The 24,435-nt window shown below is 34.8% G+C and overlaps 1 protein-coding gene across 1 annotated transcript in view; it reads right to left on the bottom strand.

The window, feature by feature from the left end:
- Positions 1-24,435, bottom strand: part of ASCC3 (activating signal cointegrator 1 complex subunit 3) — a 338,210-nt gene that overhangs the window by 178,804 nt on the left and 134,971 nt on the right. Inside the window, exons 12-13 of the mRNA XM_005902613.2 lie at positions 17,286-17,462; positions 14,757-14,828 (exon numbers count right to left, since the gene is read on the bottom strand). Of these exons, the coding sequence (XP_005902675.2) occupies positions 14,757-14,828; positions 17,286-17,462 (249 nt within the window). The remainder of the gene's footprint in view (positions 1-14,756; positions 14,829-17,285; positions 17,463-24,435) is intronic.

Raw genomic sequence — 24,435 nt, 5'->3', positions numbered from 1 at the left:
CTCCCTGAAGTTCCTGGTGATCCTACATGGTCAGGGCCTTCCGAGCAGTGGAAACTGAAGGGCTCTACTAGCAGAGAATGTCTCCACTCTCCCAGCACCATTTCTTCCCATTCTATAGGTAATAAAGCCTAGAGGCTTCTTCTTTTCATTCAAAGAGATATTCCAGGGTACAGGCGCCTCTTCCCTCCTCAAGAGAGAATCTATTTATATTCCAGAGTGAAAGAGAAGGTCCTTGGGCAGGTCAGCTGGTCTACTTCTTTGTCTCCTCTGTTCCTTCCCTCTCTCTTCCTTACATCCTTTCTTCCCCTACTAGAAGGAAGGATGTACCAGCAGCGGCTACGTAAGTTTCAAGTTTTATAATTTTGGAGCATTCCTATGGGGCAACCCCTGTACACAGAGGTAGCTGGCTCTTACCATGTTACCCTGTAAAAAGGGGCAACCAACACCATGCTCTATGAATAAACTAAAGGTCTGTACCCTACCTAAGTGTCTCCTATTTCTGTGTGCGCATGTGTGTGTGTGTGTGTGTGTGGTTTTTAATAAAGTTAGCCTGTGGCTAGCTAGAATGCATGTAGAGTAATACCTTCACAAGACTTAAGTCACTCACCATATTTCAAGAGCAGCCACTAACGTGATGAACGCGGTACAGGTGGGAAATGCTCACTTTATTTGCCATAATATAGTCAGAGCTGTACTTCCTATCTACTCATTCACAAAACCAAGAAAAAAGTAAGATAAGATCTGACACTATTATACTATTCTCTTAAAAAACAGAATATTTTACTATTAACTATAGAGACATAGTTTCTTTTTTCCCATCCCTTCTCACTTAAATATGCTGCTGCTGCTGCTGCTAAGTTGCTTCAGTTGTGTCCGACTCTGTGCGACCCTACAGATGGCAGCCCACCAGGCTTCCCTGTCCCTGGGATTCTCCAGGCAAGAACACTGGAGTGGGTTGCCATTTCCTTCTCCAATGCATGAAAGTGAAAAGTGAAAGTGAAGTCGCTTAATCGTGTCCGACTCTTCTCGACCCCATGGACTGCAGCCTACCAGGCTCCTCCGTCCATGGGATTTTCAAAGCAAAAGTACTGGAGTGGGGTGCCATTGCCTTCTCCGTTAAATATGCTACTACAACAATAACCACAAAAAACTGATAAAAACCCTAGTTACAAGAAAAGACAGTAAATGTTTGCAGTGGTTCATTGAATTTAAATATTCAGCTCTCTTTTTTGTACTTTTAGCAAATACACAAATAGCTGTATCAGATTTCTGGGACACAAAATTTTATGCTTAGCTTTAATAAACATGGGAAGGAAGTCCAAAAGGGAGGGGATATATGTGCATGTATGGCTGATTTATTTTGCTGTGTAGTATATACTAACACAGCATTCTAAAGCAACTATACCCCAATACAAATTAATTTAAAAAGAAAAAAAAATACTGTAAAAGATGGCTACAAAAATGTAGTCAACAAATCCTTGGGGTGGTAATTAAACTTATTAAATATACCTACCAACTGCTTCCAAATATCAACTGCTACCAAGTCCAAATATCAGCTGGAAACCAGCTAATAGAAATTTAATTTATCATTTTCTAAAATGAAATAAACAGCTGTCAAATTAACTTCCAACAATTTAATGTAAAATATTCTGAATTACTGTCTGGAGAATTTTCCATGGTGCATAAAAGAAAAATGATTACAAGCAGTCAAATGCTGTTTTACTTCTTCCCAAATCTATATCATTACTGTTATTTGAACAATAATATAAGTAATTAAAATAACATAGTATAAAATAAAGATAAATGTAAACTATGAAACATGGTTTAAAATGTAAATTTAAACCATGAAACATAGTTTACATTTATCTTTATTTTATACTGTTATTTTAATTATTTATATTATTGTTCAAACAGAATTAGTGAAAATTCCAAATATACAGAGTATTTGACAAAAGTAAATACCGCAAAATAGTCAATGCTTCCTGATAATTATACATTTACTGTAATTTAACATTGCAATTACAAAAATTACATCAATAAATTACCAAATAATCTAATAAATTCACTTCCTAAGTTTGGAATATTTCATTTAAATCAACTATGGATCTATATCAAATCTTTCAAATAATAAAATTTGTAACAAATTATATACAATTTAACTAACTTTACTTTTCATGTAAAACATGCATTTATACACTGGCTACTTGCAAAAAGCATATATGCAAAGTCTGATAGTTACAGTTATACAGATCTGACAGGAAAATTATATAATAATATGGTAATAGTTGGAGAAGGCAATGGCACCCGACTCTAGTACTCTTGCCTGGAAAATCCCATGGACTGAGGAGCCTGGTGGGCTGCAGACCATGGGGTCGCTAAGAGTCGGAAATAACTGAGCGACTTCACTTTCACTTTTCCCTTTCATGCATTGGAGAAGGAAATGACAACCCACTCCAGTGTTCTTGCCTGGAGAATCCCAGGGACGGGGGAGCCTGGTGGGCTGCCGTTTATGGGGTCACACAGAGTTGGACACGACTGAAGCAACTTAGCAACAGCAACATAATAGTACCTATAAGAGGGCAAAGCAAAACTCGTACTATCTTCACATTTTTCTACTTAAATATGAAGAGGGGCAACAAAGAAGACACAGAATGAGAAAATGGATAGAAATGGTGGTGATAACTTCTATAAGGAAATTTTACTGATTCAACATATAAAAATAAAACCAGTTTCACAAAAGTAAAACCACTTGTATTACTTCCAATTTTATTCCAAGATTATACACAGCATTTTTTTTTCTTTTGATCTTTTGGCAGAAGACCTATAGGCTGTATAAAGATAGATGAAAATTTAGTTTATATCCTGAAAACTTCTAAAAGTCATTCTGAGACAAACTGTTCCATGTGCTTGAACAATTTGTGCTGTAATTCCAGAAACCACTGATTACCAACATTAAAAAGCTCAAACGCCTAAAGGTATGTACATACCTGTATATGTCTGTATGCACCAGGAGAAAACTGAATACACTTATGCGCAAAGGCACTGAAGTGAGCAGAGGTGAGGAGACAACAGTAATTCACTAGTCTTTTCTTTTCACATATTTGTGTTGATTCAATTGTTATAAGAATGTGTTATTTTAGTAATAAAAGTCCTTGAAGACTTAGCAAAAAAGTAATGTTAAGAACAATGAAGGAAAATGCAATTCTACTATTCCTCATCAAAAAGTATTCCCTGTGCAAATGAAGAAAACATTACAAAGCTAACAAAGAAACTGATAAAATCTCGAGTATAATTGAGTACTCCTTTGGTAAACTATAGTTCAGAAACTTCGCTTTCTTAAAATTGTAGAATTTTTAAAGGGTTCAAAAGTTACTCCTCTAGGGCTTAATGAGTAGAAATAAAAGAAAGAACATATTAACTTAAAATAACTGGTGGCACAAATGTTACCCATATCATGAAAAACAGCTAAGTCACATGGACATTTTATTTTAGGAGAAAATGAGATAATTTAGTACTTCTAACAGAGAAGACTATAAATACATGAAATAAGATTAAGAATAAATGTATGTAATAAAATATTTTTAAGGAGAATACCAGCATTCTTTCATTGATCTTTATAGACTACAGGGAGGAAAAAACTCCTTAAGAAAGTAATCAAAGCAATCTTTGATGTCATGCCACTTCTCCAGGTGTTCTTTCCTCAGCCTGGGCGTTCGGCTTACTGTGGATCTAATTATTATTTTCTTTGAAGTTGATTGCTCCCTAATCCTTTAAGAATAAGTTAAGACTTACAAAGACTACCATATCTTCCATTCACTTATTCGTCACACAATATGTGAACACCAGCTGTGTGCTAGGTACTGGTAAGGCCATGATAATATGATTATGAGCCGGAGCAGAGATGCCCCCTTTCCTATGTGACTTACGATCTTCTACTGAAAAGTGGTTATTAATCAAAAACAGCCAGGAAAAATGTAAATCTATAGTAAGAAAGAGGAAGAAGACATACATTGTGTTATTATATAGTTCATAACAGGGAGGTGAAAGAGGTGAAAAAAAAAGGCTTCTTTAAGAAAGATGAAATCTAAAGGATTTAGTAGAGAACAACTAAGTGGAGAATAAGGAAGAATGTGTGAGGCAGAGAGAACAAGTTATACACTAGCTCAGGGGCAAGTTAAAGAGCATCTCTAAAAGAAAGAAGGCCTGAAAGAAGATCAGGAAGATGGGAGGTGGGAGATGAGGGAAAGACACGTATGTGATGAAAATGAAAAGAGGTAATGGCCAAACAATATAGGGACCCCTGGGCCCTTTGAAAGGAGCCTTAAGTACTCATGTGTCATTCTGGAGCTGTACCTTGAAAGGATACAGCTCCAGTGGACAGAACAGCTAGAGCAAGGCCAGAATGGACATAGAAGGAAGAGTTAAGAGAGGCAAAGCAGCTAAGAGGTGTCATGGATGACCTGACAGGTACCTGGATTAGGTGCTGGAGGTGATGGTGCAAAAGAAAGTGATGGAAAGAAATGAGAAGACTTAAGAGGCAGGTCAAATCAACGGGTCTTAATGATGGACTAGAAATGAGAACACAGGAGACAGAGTTGACTAGGGTGACTTTCAGGTTTCTGTTTTACAGAACTCTATCTATAGTTATGCCATTCACTGAATTGAACCAAGGAATAATGGAAGAAATAACCATTGGTTTAGAGGGGGGATTATGTACTTGGTTTGGAATACTGTATTGGTGATATCCAGGAGGAGAGGTCAGCCAGGATAATATGGTTCTAGAGTTCAGGGAAGAGCTCTGGGTTAGGAATATTAGGAATATAAATATATAAGTTATTTCATAAAGGTCAATAACTGGGATGGAATGATCCAGAGTGCTAAATTTTAAAAGGGTCTAGGAACAAGTCAGGTAGAGAAGGAATCATCTGACCTAAGTGTAAGGCTTAGGTCCTGCCCCATGGGGTCCTGAACATGTGGTGACTTGTTGCTTTCTCTGTACCAAAAGACATCAACCAGAAGTCTAGCAAGATGAAGCAGAGATCCACTAAAGGCTGCAAACAATGAAAAAAGATGGCCCAAAAGGTTAGAAGGTAAAGACAAGGAAGGTGAGTTTGTATTACAAGAGCCAGAAAAGAAAAGCACAAAGAAAAACTGGCATTTTGCAACTACTTCCACTTTATAACCTCTTTGTAATCCCTTTGATTATTTTATTCCCAGCTGTGAGTGATCATCATAAGGGAGTTTCGTCTTAAAAAAACAAAACAGACTTTCATTAAGCATGTATCAAGTTTTGCTTTGACTTAATATTTAGTTGGAACTCCCTTTGGCTTTGGCAGGGGAAAGAGCAGAATGCCTCAGCTGACATCATTTTCCATGTTCCTAAGTTAGGCATGACCAAAGTACCCAGTACAGTGATCACAGGATCAACCTTGCAGCTGACAGTGCTAAAAAACTACTTCCCTGAACTATACTGTCTAATTTTAAAATTTTGACTTCTAAATATAATTATAATTCAATTTTTTTTGATACATTTTCATTATGTCATACCAGAAACTCCTTCTATGATATAAGAATGTTCTGTTTTAGTCTTCATTTTAACTAAATGTACACAGATATACTATGGAAATCATACAGAGAGAAGACGAAAAAAAAAAATATCTAAGTGAACACTAGTAATACGGATTAAAACATAAAATATAGAACTCAACAGTACCAAAAACTAATTTTGCCTGTGAAATAAGGAAGAATAAGGAAATTTCAATTTGATAGCAGACTCATCAGAGTTTTCTTCCGATAGGTAGGGAGGGGTTTTGTTTTCTTTTCCCCAAAGGTAGAGGTTTAGTGAATGCTTCCTTTAGCGTTTCTCATACTTAGAAAACACCTAAAATGTTTCTTTAGTACTACCATCTTTAGCAGCAAAGATGAAGGAGAAATGTCCTTAATTCTTATGCTCATAATTGTTAAAATGTCCCCTCCTTATACATTTTGCTCAGATTGGCTCAGAAGGTAAAGAATCTGCCTGCAATGAAGGAGACAAAGGTGATCCGAGTTCAATCTCTGAGTCGGGAAGATCCTCTGAAGGAGGAAATGGCAACCCACTCCAGCATTCTTACCTGGGAAATCCCATGGACAGAGGAGCCTAGCAGGCTACAGTCCACAGGGTTGCAAAGAGCTGGACACAGCTGAGCAACTAAGCACAATGGGGCTTGAATATGAATTTTGCTCTTCTATTCCTTGGGGCTGATGTCAAAGTTTGGGGAAGGGAGGAAGCAAAGAAGGCAGAAAAGAAAGAAGCTCTGAAATACTTTACCTATAAAATTCATGCCGCAGACAAATTTGATATGACAAAACCATTAGTACCAAGAATGAGAGATGGAGGAAGAAAACTTTTTAGGCAAAGGGTCAATGGAAAAATTCCATTATAAAAGTTAGCAAAGTAGTTTTTTCAATTGGACATAATTATTTTTAGATAAACTATAATGCTAAAAAACAAAGAATTTCCTTAAGACAGTAATAAATTAATATATAATTATTAGTCAATTTTTAAGGTGGTTTCTTACTAGAAACATATATATCTATGAAAAACTTACAAATAATGAAGAAAAAGGCACATATGTGAATAAGGAAAAGCTGATGTTTAGCATTAATCCAAGGTTGAAATTATTTTTTTCTTTTTAATACTGCAAAACCTTTTATTCTTGAAACTGGAGGTAGACTTTGAGTAAGAAGCTATTGAGTAAGGATCTTAACATTTTGATAATGTGAAAAAAGAACAAGTAAACTTAAAAAATATGCTATAACCTCTGAGGCAGTTTCTAATTTCTTTTCCTATCACTGTAACAAAGTTTGTATAACTAGAAAAATCTCAATAGGGTTAAGGCATCAATTATTTTCCCATTCTGCGAGTTACACAGGAGGAGGGGAATTATTAACAGGAATGATAAAGCTGTACTTGCATTTGGTAACGCAAAGAGAAGCTTACAAATGAGACGTCTCATTAGTTTGAGCAGATGGATCAAAATTAAAGGCTGAATCGCCAACTTTTAATTTCCCAATAGCCAAGAAGAGCTTGAAGTCTTGCAGAGTATGGCTGTTGAAAAGTCAACATGAAAAGATTTTCTCCATCTGTCATCACACATGCTTGAGTGGAACACAACTGCCTCCTACTGCTTTTAATACTTTTAAGACAAAGTTGCACATGAAATCTATTAAGTACACGAACACACAAGTTTGGATGATTGGTACACTGAAACCCATGCAACATTATGATCAGAGATCATCAGCATGGCTTTTGAACATGAAATTTGCTCTGTTCTAATTAAATTTAAGTGGAGAGAAAAAAAATTAATTCATTTATATATATAAGAGGAAACTTAATTCTCAGCATGAAAAGTATTTATTTGCCTGAGAGTTATAGTTTTTTTTTTTTTGAAATGGACACATATTTTTAGTCTTAATAATGGTCTGAAAAGTAGTTGCTCCAATAAAATTGTTTAGGGGAAGTACAACTAGAGAGAAAATCTAAAATATGAAACAACTTGAAGGCAAACAAATAAACAAAATTAAGGAATAGTCATTGAAAGAATTTTTTTAACTAGTTGGCAAGGTGGTGGGGCATGTTGCTGCTGCTAAGTCGCTTCAGTCGTGTCCGACTCTGTGTGACTCCATAGATGGCAGCCCACCAGGCTCCCCCGTCCCTGGGATTCTCCAGGCAAGAACACTGGAGTGGGCTGCCATTTCCTTCTCCAATGCATGAAAGTGAAATGTGAAAGTGAAGTTGCTCAGTCGTGTCTGACTCTAGCGACCCCATGGACTGCAGTCCACCAGGCTCCTCCATCCATGGGATTTTCCAGGCAAGAGTACTGGAGTGGGGTGCCATTGCCTTCTCCGGGTGGGGCATGAAGTGGTAGCAAAAAAAAAAAAAAAAGATTGAATGTTTTCCTGAACTAGACAGACTGACTTACAATTTTTTTACTACTGTACACTAACTGCTAAGCTATATTTAAAAGGCAGTAAAATAAAGCTATAGTTTGTTAGGTACACAGCCCTATAAGAAATAACTTATGCTCCCTTAATAATAAAGAAAAGTACATTTATCAAATATATACTGGCTGCTTAATAAGAATGCACTAATGTGCAGTTAGTTATAACTGAATTCCAGACCAAAGCTTTCTGTCTGCCTATTTCTCTTTATGTCTCTCTGTACACACACAGATACACACACACACACACAATTTACTGCACTTTCATATGTAAAACAAAACATTTATACAGAAGAATTTCTTAGAATGAAGTACATATTGTTAGACCTTTCAGTCACTAGAGTTAGGCAGAATAATATAATTGAAGAGTTAATTTAGCTGTCAATTTTTGAGATAATAAGTTAAAAGATTGTTGAATTATCTATTTTTCATTTTCTGACAGATGGATACAAACTCATTTGTTGGAATTTATCACTTGGAACCTTACACAAAGACAGCAAGTGACTAGGATAACATTATACTCAACCTCAATTATGAGGGAAAAAATGAAACTTTAAACTCTACTCCACTGGGGACTTTTCTGTTAACCTTCTAATAAAAGCAAAGGACCACAGCTTAGTGAAGGCATTTCTTCAAGCAGATAAGAGAAAAATAATCCAGTGAAGGAATGCAAGGCCCTGAAAACAAACTTCCATATGAGTCTTAGTAATCAAAGACTACCATGAAGTATTAATAGCAATTCTTGTGTGATGGATTCAGACAAAGATTGCTAGCCTTGTTGAAATAGGTATCTACCTCAGCTTCCAAAGTCAAAATGCGTAACAATCCTCTTTTCCAAGTAAGCACACTTTTCAATCCCAGTTCTGGACATATTACAAGGACAATCAGCAGAAGCTGCCACCTATCAAGCTAACTGAACTTCTAAGCCAAACAGTATTTGGCAGAGAAACTTGCAAATAGAAGATTTAAAGACAGAACGATCCTTTTGAAAAGATTAAAACAGAAAAAGATTTTAGTTTTGGGCAACTTTCCCAAAGTTACATACATAATACAGATAATTTAAAGAAATGAAAAAGAGGTTTGTTCTCAAAGTGTGTTGTAAAAGAGCTTTTTACTGAAATGATCACATTAATGTAAAAGACTAAGATGCTGCTTTAACAACCAACAACATAGTACTTAACATCTGAAGGTACTGGCCTGGGCATTTGTAATACCAGTAATATTAGAGGCAAATATCAACCAATGGGCCATAGTCCTGATGCATTCAATATTTCCCAGTATCCCCAATAAACTAAGGATCTATGAAGATGAGCAATTTATCAAACAAAATCCTATTTATCAGAGTCCCCATGTACATGACACCACACTAGGAACTTAACCAACAATATTTCCTTATAACTGAGTCTTATTTAGTGGGACCTGTTCCACTGGAACACAAATCCTAAAAAAAAAAAAAAAAAAACCCACAAAGAACAGTGATTAAACTTTTAAAATCTGACATCTTTAAGTGTTTATTTACATGTTATTGTTTCCATTTATTTTTCTATCGTATCTTTAGGGAGAGAAAATAGAGAAATTGGAAAATTAAGGGAGTAAAATGCATTTTAAGAAATAGAAGGACATACACCAACACTATCTCTGAATAGTAGAATTCAATCATTTTTTCCCCCCTCATTTTTACTTTATGGAGTGCCCAAAGGTTAAATTTGTTTAAACTCTTTTACTGGTCACTCTCTGTTATCAGTATATTAATCATATTTTATATTAAACATTTTAAAGATGTAATTACAGAGGCCAAAGACCACAGGGTCACACATGAAGCAAAAAACACAGGGAAGAACATGTTTTTCTAATTGAAAGTAGCAGCACATCCAAAGCAAAGCACGGACAAAATGGTATGTAAAACACGTGTTTTTGTAATCATAATTTAGAGGTAATTGTAGATAAGAAAAAATTTCACTGGTAAAACACACGGTCTTATACACCTTAAAATTGTAAAACAAATTCAAAATGACACACACACATCAGATCATAACTTACATCATACAACTTGATAAAATTATTCAGAAGGACATGGTGTATGTTTGTAAAATCCTTTGTAGGTCTGCTATGACAACAAAATAACCCCATTTGGAGTGCATGACAGGATAATGGGGTAAGATCACAAAATGTGGCCATTTGTGCCATAATCTTATTTTAGACAACTTACCCTAAGTAAACATTTCAATAGAAAAAATAATAGATGATCACTACAGCAGCCCTGTCCTTAATAAGGGACTTCCCAGGTGGCATTAGTGGTAAAGAATCCATCTGTCTTAAGTCAGGAGCCTTAATAGACACAGGTTCAATCCCTGGGTTGGGAAGATGCCCTGGAGAAGGGCATGGCAACCTACTCTAGTATTCTTGCCTGGAGAATCCCATGGACATAGGAGCCTGGTAGATGACAGTCCATGGGGTTGCAGAGTCAGACATAACTGAAGCAACTTAGCACATCTTTAATAAGAGCAAGCCTCAAACATTTAATATACTCAATAATGGCGGGATAACCAATAATAAGAACAGCTGACGTTGGCTTAATGCTAAAGTGACAGTGTCAAGTACTGAAGATGCTGTGTATTTTATCAACATAAGCTTGTATTTCAATCCTGGTGTGACCTTTTACTAGCTGTATGGCCTTGAGAAGCTGCTTAACATGTCTTATGCTCATTTTCTCTTTTAACAAAAGGAGATTTAATGCTTATATTAGAAGATTATGAAGATTTAAAAGTCCAAAGTGACTTACACAGCATCTAAAACTTAGAACTTGAATAAAAACTCCCTTCTGTCTCTTACAGACATTAACATTGAGAAGATCGTGAAGAAAGAATGAAAACTATTTACTATTCATTAAGGAAAACAGTGAATATAAAACTGTATATACAGTGTAATTATAATTTAGCAATGGACTGTAACTAATAATTAAAATTAAGTTTGAATGAGGAAAATTAAAAGGTACATGTGCAAATGGATTAAAAAAGACCAGCAGGTCATGAATAAAAATTATAATAATAATTTGAAATGGTAAAATAATAGTAGAACTATGAAAAAAAATTTAAACAGTTATTTTAGTTTTACAATTTAAAAAAGTAAATGGGTATGTAGTATGTGTAGAGAACTGAAGAAAGTCCCACTATTATGGAAAACAAACATCATCACTAGTCATTGAGACAGAAACTGTGAGACCTGCAGCCTAAACTCTACTTCTTAGGGCAGAGGGATGTGAGCACAGATCTGGATAGGAACTGATACCGAAGCGTTCCGGTGGGTTCTTAAACTGCAACCACACTTTACAGAGTCACCCACAGTGTATTTTTAGCCAGATCAAAGTGTACAGAAAGGAGACAGCTTGGTGGTCACCTATCCTTAAAAGGCTAGTGATTGTGGACACCGTGACATGCACACAAAAAACGGGAGGTAATGCATGTGTGCAGCTTCTGCCGTAGTCTTGCGCTCTCTATATTCCTGGGTTCCTCCTCTCCTGAGGCTTCCCAGCTTTGCTGTCCTTTCTAAACAGGAACCAGCACTGTGAACCTCACTCTCCATCTCACTCTTGTCTGCTCTGAATTTACTACTAGAAGTGCCTGCCCTATGGCAGTTATTGTTTTGAAAAGTAATGCAATGGATGGCATCACTAAGAATGAAAGGGCTGGCAGTGAGATCTAATCTCTACTGATGAAACATGCCCAGACAGCATTTGAACTTTATGATCTCTAGAGGGACATGTTAGCCCCTGTAACAGCCAGAGAACAAACTATGCCAGAAAAGGAAGAGGATACAATCTTCCTAGGATTCCTTAAATATATTTACCTGGACTTTTATCTACCTACAATAGAAGATACAACCATTATATTTCCCAATATTTAGGAATAAAGCTGCATTTTATTTTTTTAAAAGACATATTTCATAACATAAGATTATATGGAGAAAGGTTGAAGTAGTTTAATAAATATTGATCTTGCAATTGCACTCCTTGGTATATACCCAAAGGAAGTGAGAACTAATGTCCACATAAAATCTGTTCAAAGCTGTTATGTACACATAAATTGTGGTACATCCAGACAATGGAATATTATTAAGTGCTAAAAAAAAAACAAGCTATCAAGCCATGAAAAAGCAGGGAGTTACCTCAAACACATATTATGAAAGAAACTATTCTGGGAAGGCTATAAACTACAAAAGGCTACAATCTTATATGATTCCAACTATATGACATTCTGGAACACACAGAACTACAGAGACAATGAAAAGATGAATGGTTAGCAATGGTTAAGGGGAAGGAAGGATGAATCAGTTGAGCAGAGAGGGCTTTCAGGGCAGTGAAATTTTCTGTATGACACTATAATGGTGGATACATTGTCCAAACCCATAGAAAGTACAACATGGAGAGTGAAGCCTAATGTAACCGATGGACTTTAGGTGATTCTGATGTATCAACATGAGCTCATAGACTGAAACCAAAGTGTCACACCAGTGGAAGATAAGTTGACGGTGGAGGAGGCTGTGCGTGTGCCAGGGTAGGGGGTGTATGAGAACTCTTTCTACTTCCTGCTCAGTTTTGCTGTGGAACCCAAAATTGTTCTAAAAAATAAAGTAAATTAAAAAAAGTTAATGGAGAAAACATTGAAATATTTACTGAATATTTCTAATATGGCATAGGCTCCAGAGCTAGATTCCTTAGCTAATAACATAGTTGATATCGTCTTTAATATAAAAGTTGGAAATAAATGTCCATGGTGGTAACATCTAGCTAATTACACTTAATTTATCCTGTTCTTTTACAAGATGGTGCAAACACTGGTGGCTATGCAACATATCACTGTGTTTTAGGATTTCCTGTGAAATGCTACCAAAAGTTTCTCAAGATAGCATTTTAGGATCATCAGACATTTGCCACAAATAAATCTCATGAGGAAATCTAGAACAAAGGTTGGTGCACTACAGCCTGCAAGTTGAATGCATCTGTTCCTGTTCTTATAAATAAAGTTTTATTGGAAAATATTCCTATATTGTCCATGGCTCCTTTCATGCTACAATAGCACAGGTGAGTACCTGAAACATAAGCCCCACAAAGTCTAAAATATTTACTATCTGGCCCTTTCCAGAAAAGTTTTCTGTCTCCAGACCAAGAATAAACTGGTGGTATTTGGTCATATTTTTGTATTAAAGAAAGAACATTGGTTTTTTTATACTTCTTTACTTGTACATGATAAATAATGGAACCCCACTAAGCAGTTCTCTAGTGAAGATCAAAGAGGACCAAAGCTATAAAATAAATCCAAATAAAGTGATATGAGACCATGGCTAGCCAAGATGCTACACTTGCATGGTCTTATTTGTAAGTGCACAAGTAAAAACAAAGGCAATGTGTTACTTCATTCAGCATAGCATCTCATCATCTTATCTGAGAAATTAGGATAACAGTGTCTGCCTCATTGGCTGCTGAGAGAAGTCAATGAGATAATAAGTGTAAGGTAATTTTAGCAGTTTCAGGTATTTATTGATCATTAAGAAATATATTAATAAGTTACTAATATTCTCATACAATTTAATCATGATTTCTTTTCCATAAAAGTTATTCCTATAACTAAGGACGTTTTTTTTCTGATCTTTTCTGTTTGTTTTTGTTTTATTCTTATTTATTTTTTATTTTTTTACTTTACAATATTGTATTGGTTTTGCCATATATTGACATGAATCCGCCATGGGTATACATGTGTTCCCCATCCTGAACCCCCCTCCCATTTCTCTCCCCATACCATCCCTCTGGGTCATCCCAGTGCACCAGCCCTGAGCATCCTGTATCATGCATCGAAACTGGACTGGCGATTCGTTTTTACATATGATAATATACATGTTTCAATGATGCCACTTTCCCAAATCATCCCACCCTCGCCCTCTCCCACAGAGTCCAAAAGACTGTTCTATACATCTGTGTCTCTTTTGCTGCTAAGGACATTTTCTTGAGGTTAGAATTTTAAAACTGTGCCTTTAAGGGGGAAAAAAAATGCATCAAGAATGCTGAGTGGGCAGTATTCCACTTTCAATTCTAGTTTATCTTTGTTTTATATATTGAGATTCCAAACAATATTTAGTCTGGGGGAAAAAGAAGATGTCACTGCTTTTTAAAATATTTTAAAAACAAAGGACCAGAATTTCATTTTACCTGCCATAAAAGGCTAACAATGTAGAAAAAAAATCCCATAATAATATAAAGGGACCTGAAGAACCATATACAATTTGGCATTGGTTAGCTGTTATGTAAGTAATTATCATTATTCTACATTTTTCTTAACAATCCTTATTGTAACATCTTGAACCTTGGAATTTAAAGTAAGAGCAGTTAATATCCAAACAACATGAAAATTTATTATATATATATTTCAATTGCTACTACTTCATGAAACAACAGTAATATAGCATGTTAATTTCTTACATTATGCAAATAAACTAAAATTTTTGATGAGTGAGAGGAGGTTGGTATTATCTTAAGGATGAAATTCTTCTTCCTCTTATCTATTTAATAAAAATGGCAAACAAAACAGCATGATCTATCAATATCAGGATGATAGTATTATCTTTGAAAAATTTATGACTTAAATGGTTACCTAGTGGACTAAAATATTACTAAGAAATAAAACCTGTGGATCATTATTTCAGAATTGAAGAACACTTTTAAGACCATAAAATTAATAATTTTAATCATTATGTAATCTCTAAAAACAGGATAAAGTGTACCTGATGTCCAGCCTTTACTTGCTTCAAAACACTTTCATAACATACTTCATCCATGTTATTTAACTGCTGCACCTTAAAGTTTTTAAAAATGAAAAATATCAAATAGAGCAATTATAAACTGCTTAGCTACAAAAAAATCTTTACCAATTATGAGGCATCTCCTTTTATTTTCAGATTAGCCAGAATGCTGAAATAAAAGTGCAGTATCAATACATAATATATAACAACCCATAGGAAGTAAACACAATGTAATTAAAAACTACAAATAAAATACCTCATATGCAACACTTTCAGTGTACTAACTTTATTAAGAATGCCAAGTTTTTTAAAGACAATAATTTTAAGAACAATATTCTAATTAGAGATATTTTAAAATAATTTTAAGTTTCTTTTCACTGTTTTCCCCAGAGAAGCCCATTCTTCAGGCTGTTTTTCTTCTGTTTCATTCCATAAAAATACAGAGCTTTCCTAACTCTCAAAATAACAGAATATTACCACAGAATATCAAAATGTAAGGAAACTTACTATTTCTGTAATGAATATGGAGTTCAGTAAATATTTTTCTACAGAAACATTTTCCAAATTGATTGGAAATTTAGTATCAAATTCATGAATTTTAAAAAGGTCTCATTTTCTCTATTAATGATGAGATGACTTCCAACCATAAAAAGGTAAGGTGGTTACCATAAAGCAGGAGGCATGTGACCAAGCTTGTGTCTCTCTATTTAACACTGATTAAGACTTTGCATGGGATGAAAATGTTATACATCTAAAATGACTATAATTTAGATCCTTTCATTTTAACATTCTGGAACTCTTATGACTTAGTGATTAAGTAAGATGAAATAATCACAAGACAATTGACTCTCCATTAATTATTAAAAAAAACCCACCAAAACTCCTCCAAACAAAATTCTCAATCATTAGACACTATTTTCCCATGTTCTTCCACAACAACTGAATCATATCATGAGCTTCTGAAAGAAACTTTCAAAAATCCACAAGGATTTCTTAGTATAAGAAATGACAAATTAACAATGGTTACAATATATTAAACGACACCCTGGGGAGTTGCTTAATTGTTACCAACTGTATATGTCAGCTGAGTGTAAAACTAATACATTTTAGTTGCCTTCTCCATTTAGAAAACTAATATGTATAATTAGTTTATTATTTATACTACATAAGATTGATAAAAGTATTTTGTAAATTTTGCCAAATTTCTGAACCTTCTAAATAATTACCACAGATCAACATCTCACACCATTCCTTTTATGATTACAATGCTAACATACTGTGGTGAAAATACTTAGAATTTAATTAGGTTTAAGTGATTTAACAATTTCTATGATAAAAATAAGTTCTATGATGGCTGAAAGCATCTGAAAACACTTTATATTTTTCTGGGATAATCATCTGCTATCATTCAAATTATGAACTGAAAGAACAATCTTATACACAACTCTACATCTGTTCTAATGATACATTAAAATAAACTAAATAATCAAATATATTTTAAGATATAACAACAAAAAAAAGCAGCAAGTAATACTGAAAACCACTTGAAACAATCAAATAAAAGATGTATTTCATAACTATTATTACATCATGAACTATCCTTTGTGTATACATTTTGAAATGGTTCCCCACAATTCTAAACATATCTTAGTTAATAAGCAGATAGAGTATATTAACTGTTGCAGTGATATTGGCTCTTAGTATTTTCTAAGCTAAGTATTTTATTTATAATATTGTAAGGTAAAAATAGCTCTATTTTAGTAACAAAATTATTTTTAGACAAGAAGTAATATAATACACTAAAGATCAAGTTTGACACAGTAACACATGATTCTATCTCATTTTCTTTCATAAAGAGGTCATATGGCCCATGAATCTTCTCCTAAAACTATTTGTTCCACAGGGGGAAATAAGTGTCATGAAACTTAATAAACGTATAAATTTTAAGCAAAATATTCCTTCATGATTCTATAAAAGCCTAAAATAAGCACCCTGATAATGCAAATGGTACAAGGTAATAACATTTAAGGAACACCACAAAAGAATTTCAGAAATGCTGATTGTATATATAATTAATATGATAATTATACAACAAATTAAACAGAACACCTCATTTAGTAGTTGTTACCATGAAATTATTTTTCAATTGTATATATGGTATTACTTATTTTAGATGAATAATATATCATAATATATATTACTGATTTAACTAGAGTCTTTTATTATTTACTGCCTTCAATCCTATCAGAATAACTTCTTGAATATATAGATAACCTGTATTCTTAGCTAAGAATACAAAATATTCACTGATAACAGCAATGCAAGCTATTACAAGCAGCTTTTTGGAGAGGAGACATTCTCCTACATATAGTTGAGGAAATGCACTTGATTTTCTTCTAAGCTGTCATATTTGTAATGCTGGTCTGAAGTCTCTAATGTCAAATAAGTATTAAACAATACATCAACAAAAATATTTCTAGAAAAGCATAATTTTTTAAAAGAAGTATTTACCTTATTTGCACTTTTGATCCCTAGAAATGTCTGTCCAAGAGGAACAGGTCGAAAACGGCCATCAAAGAAGAAAAGTCCAATGCAGGGATTAACATGTAAAAATGTAGCAACGTCGAGGTAGTTGGGTAAGGTAGCAGAGAGTCCAAGAATTCTTATCATACTCTGTGTGGATTCAACCTATAGGAGTTAAATAACATATAAGATATTAAGTAAATTATTTAATTAAGTAATTTATAAATAACATGCATAAGTATTAAATAATGTATAAGACTGGATTTGTACTTAGTTTAAAGTAAGCTTTGGTAGTATAAAGTATGAAACATTTGCAGAAAATAAGATCACTAAAGATATCAAGATAAGAGTAACAACACATAGTCTGAAAGATAATATGAAAAAAACTGGACTAAATTTGGCATGTGGAATGATATAAAAATGATTATAAATGTACTTTTAGTGTATTTCCTGAACCAGAAAATTCTATTAGTTAAATGGTTTCTTTTGTTTTCCTCCTAAAAATGTAACAAGGCAATTGACATGTGTTAGGAAAGACATGTGTTAACTTATAATTTCAAGCATTTAAAGTATATACTCTTTATTCTCAAGTTCAGTAATTTCAAATTCATTTTAAACACAAACACTTAAAAGTCTGAAATAATTAAGGCAGATTCTTTCAGTGTTTTACAAATTTAAATTTAAAATGATATACTGTATAAGGGAGAGTTTGCGTGGAATAACAGCCAAAACTTGGGGGGAAAATTTACAAGTACATTCTCAAAGAATGTACTAAGCTTCATTCTTTGTGTTCATTCAGTTCAGTTCAGTTTCTCAGTCCTATCCGACTCTGCAACCTCATGGACTGCAGCACGCCAGGCTTCCCTGTCTATCACCAACAGCCGGAGCTTGCTTAAACTCAGGTCCACTGAGTCGGTGATGTCATCCAACAAACTCAATCTCTGTTTGTCCCCTTCTCCTCCCACCTTCAATTTTTCCCAGCATCAGGATCTTTTCCAATGAGTCCGCTCTTTGCATCAGGTGGCCAAAGTATTGGCGTTTCAGCTTCAACATCTGTTCTTCCAATGAATATTCAGGGTTGATTTCCTTTAGGATTGACTGGTGTGATCTTGCAGTCCAAGAGAGTCTTCTCCAACACCACAGCTCAGATGCATCAACTCTTCAGTGCTCACCTTTCTTTATGGTCCAACTCTCACATCCATATATAACTACTGGAAAAACCAGTAGTCCATTTAACTTCGTCTATATGGACCTTTGTCAGCAAAGTAATGTCTCTGTTTTTTAGTATGCTGACTAGGCTGGTCACAACTTTTCTTCCAAGAAGCAAGCCTCTTTTAATTTCATGGCTGCAGCCACCATCTGCAATGATTTCGGAAGCCCCCAAAATAAAATCTGTCATTGTTTCCACATCTATTTGCCATGAAGTGATGGGACTGGATGACATGATCTTAGTTTTTTGAATGCTGAGCTTTAAGCAGCTCTTTCACTATCATCAAGAGGCTCCTTAGTTCCTCTTTACTTTCTGCTATAAGGGTGGTGCCATCTGTACATCTGAGGTTATTGGTATTTCTCCCAGCAATCTTGATTCCAGCTTGTGCTTCATCCAGTCTGGCATTCTGCATGAGGTACTCTGCATATAAATTAAATAAGCAGGCTGACAATATACTGCCTTGATGTACTCCTTTCCTAAACTGCAACCAGTCTGCTATTCTATGTCTAATTCTAATTGTCGCTTCTTGACCTGCATACACATTTCTCAGGAGGCAGATAATGTGGTCTGGAATTCCCATCTCTTGAAGAATTTTCCACAGTTTATTGTGATCCACACAGTCAAAAGCTTTGGTATAATCAATAAAGCAGAAGTGGATGTTTTTTTGGAACTCTCTTGTTTTTTTGATGATCCAGCAGATGTTGGCAATTTGATCTCTGCTTCCTCGGCCTTTTCTAAATTTTTGAATATCTGGAAGTTCATAGTTCAGATATTGCTGAAGCCTGGCTTGGAGAATTTTGAGCATTACTTTGCTAGTGTGTGAGATGAGAGCAATTGTGTGGTAGTTTGAGCATTCTTTGGCATTGCCTTTCTTTGGGATTGGAATGAACACTGACCTTTTCCAGTCCTGTGGCTACTGCTGAGTTTTCCAAATTTGCTGGCATATTGAGTGCAGCACTTTCACAGCATCACCTTTTAGGATTTGAAATAGCTCAACTGGAATTCCATCACCTCCATTAACTTTGTTCGTAGTGATACTTCCTAAGGCCCACTGGACTTCACATTCCAGGATGTCTGGCTCTAAGTGAGTGATCATACCATTGTGGTTATCTGGGTTATGAAGATGTTTTTTGTATAGTTCTGTGTATTCTTGCCACCTCTTCTTAATACCTTCTGCTTCTGTTAGGTCCATACCATTTCCGTCCTTTACTGGCATTCTTTGGAACTCTGCACTGAGGTGGATATATCTTTCTTTTACTCTTTTGCCTTTTACTTCTTTTTTCTCAGCTATTTTTAAGGCTTCCTCAGACAACTATTTTGCCTTTTTGCATTTGTTTTTCTTGAGGATGGTATTGATCACTGCCTCCTATACAATGTCACGAACCTCCGTCCATAGTTCTTCAGGCACTCTATCAAATTTAATCTCTTAAATCTATTTGTCACTTCCACTGTATAACTTTAAGGGATTTGATTTAGGTCATACCTGAATGGTCCAGTGGTTTTGCCTACTTTCTTCAGTTTAAGTCTGAATTTGGCAATAAGGAGTTCATGATGTGATCCACACTCAGCCCCAGGTCTCGTTTTTGCTGACTGTATAGAGCTTATCCATCTTTGGCTGCAAAGAATATAATCAATATGATTTTGGTATTAACCACCTGATGATATCCATGTGCAGACTCATCTCTTGTGTTGTTGGAAGAGTGTGTTTGCTATGACTGGAGCATTCTCTTGGCAAAACTCTGTTAGCCTGTGCCCTGCTTCATTCTGTACTCCAAGGCCAAACTTGCCTGATAACCCAGGTATCTCTTGACCTCCTACTTTGGCATTCCGGTCCCCTGTGATGAAAAGGACATCTTTTTTTGTTAGTAATTCTAGAAGGTCTTGTAGGTCATCATAAACTTGTTCAACTTCAGCTTCTTTGGCTTTAGTGGTTGCGGTATAGACTTGGATTACCATGATACTGAATGGTTTAACTTAGAAATGAACAGAGATTATTGTGTCATTTTTGAGACTGCACCCAAGTACTGCATTTCAGATTCTTTGTTGACTATGAGGGCTACTCCATTTCTTCTAAGGGATTCTTGCCCACAGTAGTAGATATAATGGTCATCTGAATTAAATTTGCCGATTCCAGTCCATTTTAGTTCATTGATTCCTAAAATGTCGATGTTAACTCTTGCCATCCTCTTGTGCTCACTGCTAGGGTGTAATATTTTAATTTTGCTGCTAAACACTGCTGATAACATTGATTAGTTTGTTTGCCAGTCATTTATTAAGCTTTTAATGCAGTGCAGGGAAAGCAGGGTAAGTTTAGAGTCTGTAAAAACCACAAAAAAACACTGCAATGTATGCCATTAACAGTAGCACCTTCTAAAAATTGTGAGAACAATGAAGAGAGATGACACGCAGAGGTGACAGCTGTTGTTCTAAGAGAAGAGTAGAGGAACGTAGGCCAGGAAGAAAGGGGTTTAAGACACTGTACTTGGCAACACTAGTGGTACCAGTTAGAGAAGGGAGGTAACAGAAATGTAGAAATGATTGTGAGAAATCTTGCATGCTGAGAAGTTTCTCCATTTTACTGCTTATGAACACAGGACACTATCCCATTCTCATTCAATTACGTTTTTATGATGACAGCTTATAGTATTTTCATCTTTTTTCATTTCTAAACATTCTGTAAAATTTCTTTATCCTTTCTAATTTTGTTCACTCATAGGTTTTCTACTTATTTGTGATTAGATTTGTTATAATATTATTTTACTTTTTTAAAAACTAGCTTTAAAAATATTTTTATAGGACTCTAGTTAATAAATCTAGTTTATTGTTTTTCTATTTTGTATTTTATTTTTTCAACTTTAGTATTTTTCCATTTTTTGCAATTCTATTTAATATTATCTAACAGTTAAAATTTAATAATTAACTTATTATAGTCCCTACATATCTGTTTCATTTTAGAGTATAATTTGAACTCTGAACTATAAATTTGTCTGTACTAAGTAAACTTTCATTATTTTCTACTAAGAGTGTTGTCACTCTCTCTTTTCCTTCTATGAGCACTTACTGAGCTCTAAGTGTCAGAAGAATAGTCTTTCAAATGGTTGGGTTTTATATCAATTTATCAAATCCAAAGTGTAGAAGGTATGTGTGTATGTTTGTGTCTATATCTATCGATATATACACACATATATGTGTGTTTGTATGTAGATAGGAATATATATATATATATATATATATATTTGTGTGTATATAGTTTTTTATCATATAGAATTTCTTTCTAAATTTCTATTGTATTTTGCTGTTGTTGTTCAGTAGCTCAGTTGTGTCCAACTCTTTGCTATCCCATGGAGTGCAGCACACCAGGCTTCCCTGTCCTTCACTATCTCCCAGAGTTTGCTCAAATTCATGTCCACTGAGTGGGTGATGCTATCTAACCATCTCATCCTATATTTTTATATATTTACTAGGCTTCCATGTAAAAGTCTAATTTTATTTTATTTTTTAAAATTTTTAAAAAATTTTATTTTAAACTTTATAATATTGTATTGGTTCTGCCATATATCAAAATGAATCCGCCACAGGCATACATGTGTTCCCCATCCTGAACCCTCCTCCCTCCTCCCTCCCCCCATACCATCCCTCTGGGTCATCCCAGTGCACCAGCCCCAAGCATCCAGTATCGTGCATCGGACCTGGACTGGCGACTCATTTCATATATGATATTATACATATTTCAATGCCATTCTCCCAAATCATCTCACCCTCTCCCTCTTCCACAGAGTCCAAAAGACTGTTCTATACATCAGTGTCTCTTTTGCTGTCTTGTATGCAGGGTTATTGTTACCATCTTTCTAAATTCCATATATATGCGTTAGTATACTGTATTGGTGTTTTTCTTTCTGGCTTACTTCACTCTGTATAATAGGCTCCAGTTTCATTCACCTCATTAGAACTAATTCAAATGTATTCTTTTTAATGGCTGAGTAATACTCCATTGTGTATATGTACCACAGCTTTCTTATCCATTCATCTGCTGATGGGCATCTAGGTTGCTTCCATGTCCTGGCTATTATAAACAGTGCTGCGATGAACATTGGGGCACACGTGTCTCTTTCCCTTCTGGTTTCCTTAGTGTGTATGCCCAGCAGTGGGATTGCTGGATCATAAGGCAGTTCTATTTCCAGTTTTTTAAGGAATCTCCACACTGTTCTCCATAGTGGCTGTATTAGTTTGCATTCCCACCAACAGTGTAAGAGGGTTCCCTTTTCTCCACATCCTCTCCAGCATTTACTACTTGTAGACTTTTGGATCGCAGCCATTCTGACTGGTGTGAAATGGTACCTCATAGTGCTTCTGATTTGCATTTCTCTGATAATGAGTGATGTTGAGCATCTTTTCATGTGTTTGTTAGCCATCTGTATGTCTTCTTTGGAGAAATGTCTATTTAGTTCTTTGGCCCATTTTTTGATTTGGGTCATTTATTTTTCTGGAATTAAAAACGGCTTCTTACCTGGGAAAAAGTTTGAAAATCTCTGATGTGATTTAAGTACACATGACTTGGAATGAATTTGGTAAGCTAATTAACTTCAAACAAATTCCTTTATGAAATAATGCATAAAAAAAAATTCTCAATCTGTAACAAAAAACTATACAGTACTATTTTTTTTTTTAATCTAGGAATGTTTAATGTTCTTGCTATCATAAATAAAATAAGGGGATTTATGGGATATACTTATTTGAGCAAATATTTTAATTATTTTTTTTCAGTTTTTTATGACCTTCTTAGTCAAAAGTTGCTTGCCTCATATTAGTATCTTCAAGTTACTATACCTAAGTGAACAGCTCCCAACATTGGATTTCACCTTGGATATTTCAACACAGTGCATACATCGGCTGGGAAAATCCAAAGTCCCATACTCCCTGACACAAATATCACTTACAGGAACTAAGAGAAAATGTGGCCCTGTCCCTTCCAAACTCATTCTGTAAGTAGGACAAAAATGAATCTTGTTACTCGTTGTAATGGGTTATATATCTGGGCTTATTTGAGGATTAAATAAAACACTATGAGATACACACATAGCTTCCCAAGCAAACCCAACCCAAGCCAAGGAACCCTACATAAGGGGAACAGATGACCCTACCTGTTATTTAAGAAGTCTCCTTTACATATTATAATGAGACTCCTTTACGTAATTAGAATGCTGTTTTGAAATACATTTACTTATTTGGCTGTACTACATCTCACTTGCGGCACACGTGATCTTGCTCTTCATTGCGCTATGCAGGATCTTTTAGTTGCAGCATATGGGAATTTTTAGTTGTGGCATGTAGGATCTAGCTCCCTGACCAGGGATTGAACACGGGGCCCCTGCATTGGGAGCATGGAGTCCTATCCATGGGACCACCAGGGAAGCCCCTAGAATAATTTTAATTATGCCATAGTTCTATTTACTATTGGTGGTGATTTGAAAGGATATGAAAGTAATTTTTAGTATTAAAATCATTTAACACATAAGTTATTGAGTATATTTTTAATGTCTTTTGATGTTAAATACATGACACCTTGCAAACATTAGAGATATTTTTCTGCTAAACCCCCATTTTAAAACTGTTACCTTTTTAATCTAAAAATAATCTATTATACTCATAAATCTGTATGAGAAATATTTTCCTTTAAATATGGATAATTTGAAACTTTATGTCTTAAACCACATCTTGAAACTCTACACACTATAATCTGAAAATATTAATAGTTGAAAACTAAAAAAAGTTAACATTTTGCAGTTTCTTCTTTATCATTAGCCCAAAAAATAGGCAGTACATTTTTATAGCATTTTCCCTCACATAAAATCTAAGTTTGGACAAAGTCTCCCTACTCACTGAAAGTAAATTTAGTTAAAACAACTAATGTTAGTTCAATGTTAAATA

The sequence above is a fragment of the Bos mutus genome, chromosome 9, assembly GCF_027580195.1.
Source record: "Bos mutus isolate GX-2022 chromosome 9, NWIPB_WYAK_1.1, whole genome shotgun sequence".
Lineage (NCBI taxonomy): Eukaryota > Metazoa > Chordata > Mammalia > Artiodactyla > Bovidae > Bos > Bos mutus.
Note: the sequence above shows the minus strand (reverse complement) of the source record. Positions and strands in the feature narration are given on the sequence as shown.